Here is a 3,116-nt window from a genome sequence, read left to right on the forward strand (position 1 = left end):
TTAAAAATATTTTAATTTTTATTGTTATTTTAGATTATTTAAAAGCAAAATTACAAATTTGTAAATATTTTTCTTTTAACAAAATTTCATATTTACAAAATATATTTGGTTGCATATTAGAAATAATTTTATTTTAACATAAATCATTTGACAAATAATCTACCAATAAAATAAATCAAATTTTTTATTTAGGTAGTTAAATATGTACTCTTTATGCCACTTTCATAAAAAATATTGAAGATGCATTTATATTTATTTGTATAGTGATTCTTAGCTTTATTTTTATAGTGATTCTCAGCTGTTTTAACCAATTTCAGTATTATTTCTAATATGATTGAGTTTATTAACTTTTTTTTTTTGTGTTTTTAAGGATTACCAACCAATGGATGAACAAGAACAAGAATCAGAAAGGAACGAACATCAACCAAATAATTGGGATGTACGTGAACCTTATGACTCCGATGAATGGGATGAAGAAGAGGAATCAGATTACAGTGAAGAAGGGAATGGGAGCTTTGATAAAACTTACACTTGCTACCCTCTCTCTGCCATTGATAAGGTACCATAATTGATGTCACTATGCAGCATGCTTAATTTCTTTCTCAAACCAAAATTTATCTATCTTAATTAAATAATAAACTTTTTCTACGGTAGTTTATTCGAATTTAAAATTATAATTTTGGGATATGTTTATCTAGTTCTTGTACTAATGATACTTAATGTAAAAACGGGTTCACATGTTAGCAAAACTAGGTTGTGGGAAGTATTTTACTTTTATTGTTTGATTCCAAACCTCAAACACTGATTCATACTTTGATGTTCTGCAGTTAACTTTGGAAAATGGTGGTAAAGGTATGTATGACCATAACTTATCTTTAAACTTTTGACAACTTTTGACATGATAATATGTAGAAATTGTGAGCTTTTCATGTCTATAAAATTGCTAATACAGATTCCTTATTGCCTGTAGTTATCATGCCCTTTTCAGCCCTACCTCTGCTTGGTAAGTACACTTTTCTGTAAATTTGATTCAAATCAATTTGATCCATTCTTCTCCTACTAAACAAGTTGGTTATTCATTTAAAATTATTTCAGCATGTTTCGAAATATCTTCTCCCATGTTATTTGAACTGAGAAATCCTGCAAATGGAAAAGTTACTCACTGTGGAGTCCAAGAATTCACTGCTGATTGGGGGAACATACATATACCAAAATTGGTATGTGATTTCATTTATTTTTATTTTGCTTAACAGATTAATCGATTTTTATTAACAAGTTATTCTATGTTGGTTATTGGCAGATGATGGAGAATATGCAGCTCCAAGAAGGAAACTCTGTGAAAGTGAGAAGCATCCAAATTCCAAAAGGAACATATGTGAAGTTGCAGCCTCACACAAAAGACTTTTTGAAAATGGCCAATCCAAAAGTCATGTATAAGTTTTCACCATATTAAGTTGTATAATATTTGACAAATTTTATTGTTGTTGTTAATTAATATTTACTTGATTTATTCTTTTTTTCCCTCTGTCATGTGTATGCAGCTTGGAGTTTTCACTGAGAGACCACTTTTGTTTAACAACTGGTGACACTATAATGATTGCTTATAACAACAAGCAATATTACATTGACATAGTTGAAACCAAACCCTCTCACGCAGTGAGTATGATTGACACAGACTGTGAGGTTGATTTTGTCAAACCTCTTGACTATGAAGAACCTGAGAAACAGTTGTTGCCTGAAAAGGAATGTAGTGAAGGTTGTGTTTGTGATTCTTTCTTACTCTTTCTCTCAAGTATCAAATTCATCTGCAGAATCTGATTATGACTATGATTTTTGTGTTTCAGTTCATGAAGATTCGGCAAAAAAGAGTGTAAAGATAAATCCATTCAGTGGTACTGCAAGGCGTTTGGACGGAAAAGCTTGCACACAATCAGTGCCAGAAACTTCCTCTTCAGTGACAAATCAACAACAAACTGAAAATGCAACAAAATATTCCAACTTTAAAACACCTGCTTCACGTAAAACTTCTGGAAAGCTTGTGTTTGGATCAAATGTGAACGTGCCCAGGGTTGAAACATCAACCAAGGTGAGTGTTTTTAGTAGTAATCTGTGTGGAGCAACACACAACACTTACTTTCATCTGAATCTCTCTTGTTTGTTCATTGATATGCTTTATCAAATTTTCTTTTATTAGAAACATGAAGAGTCTCAGAAGAAAGAGGAACCAAAATTTCAAGCTTTTACGGGAAAGAAGTATTCGCTGATGGATTAAGAAGTATTCGTTGATGGATTGATCTTTGGTTTGATTAGTCGTGTAACTTGGTTTTGTCAGCACCTTAGACTTTATTTCATGCGTCTGTGTTTATCTTTTGTTAATCATAGAACAAAATGTTAATTTTTTATATAATTTTTTTATAGAGATTTTAAAATCAAAATTCTTATTGATCAAAACCTGGGAAATTATAAAGAAAACAATAGTGGAAACAAAACAAAAGAATTACAGTAAAAATAAAAAATTATGAAAAGCTGATAAAGCTCTTCTTTATATAGTTATTCTCAAAGTTCTATAGATTAATATTATTGTGGAAATTGTTATAGGTTAATATTTGGAAATTGCTAACTAGGAACTTATGCACTGCATGAGAAACTATAGATAATTTCATTATTTTAGAATCATATTTGCAAGGGTGCTTTTAGCGCGTCCAACAAAAAATTATTCCCACATTATATCTCATTATATTATTATTTTAATTATATTTTAATATAAATTATTATATTATTAAAATACGTCGCAAGCTGAGAATGTTTTATCTTATATGGGATCAAAAGAAACATTTTTCTATTTGTAAATGTTTTTCTTTTCTTTATTTTTCATCTTTTTCAATTTTATCCACGATAACTTTAACATCATCCTCCTCAAAACAAAATTCAATTCATTCAGTTGCAGATTAATATAATAATTTTGAAAAGCTCTCATAAATGTATTTATGCTATTAATAAGTTATCTTTTGTTATAATAAGATTTTTTTTAAGTCCAATTTTAAGTCATTAATATTTTAGTCAATGTAACACTCCGAAAATACATCTAACTATTTAAAACGTTCTACGTATTTCTA

At 29.2% G+C, this 3,116-nt stretch overlaps 1 protein-coding gene across 1 annotated transcript; it reads left to right on the top strand.

The window, feature by feature from the left end:
- Window positions 1-233: 233 nt before the first annotated feature.
- LOC137836499 (ubiquitin fusion degradation protein 1 C) lies at window positions 234-2,422 on the top strand. Its single transcript, XM_068645181.2, has 8 exons — window positions 234-559; window positions 828-852; window positions 971-1,003; window positions 1,096-1,217; window positions 1,301-1,431; window positions 1,542-1,756; window positions 1,845-2,086; window positions 2,195-2,422. The coding sequence occupies exons 1-8, from the start codon at window positions 383-385 to the stop codon at window positions 2,270-2,272; spliced, it is 1,023 nt and encodes a 340-aa protein (XP_068501282.2). The 5' UTR covers window positions 234-382; the 3' UTR covers window positions 2,273-2,422.
- Window positions 2,423-3,116: the final 694 nt, after the last annotated feature.

Source organism: Phaseolus vulgaris, chromosome 4 (assembly GCF_051622355.1).
Source record: "Phaseolus vulgaris cultivar YP4 chromosome 4, ASM5162235v1, whole genome shotgun sequence".
NCBI classification, from domain to species: Eukaryota; Viridiplantae; Streptophyta; class Magnoliopsida; order Fabales; family Fabaceae; genus Phaseolus; species Phaseolus vulgaris.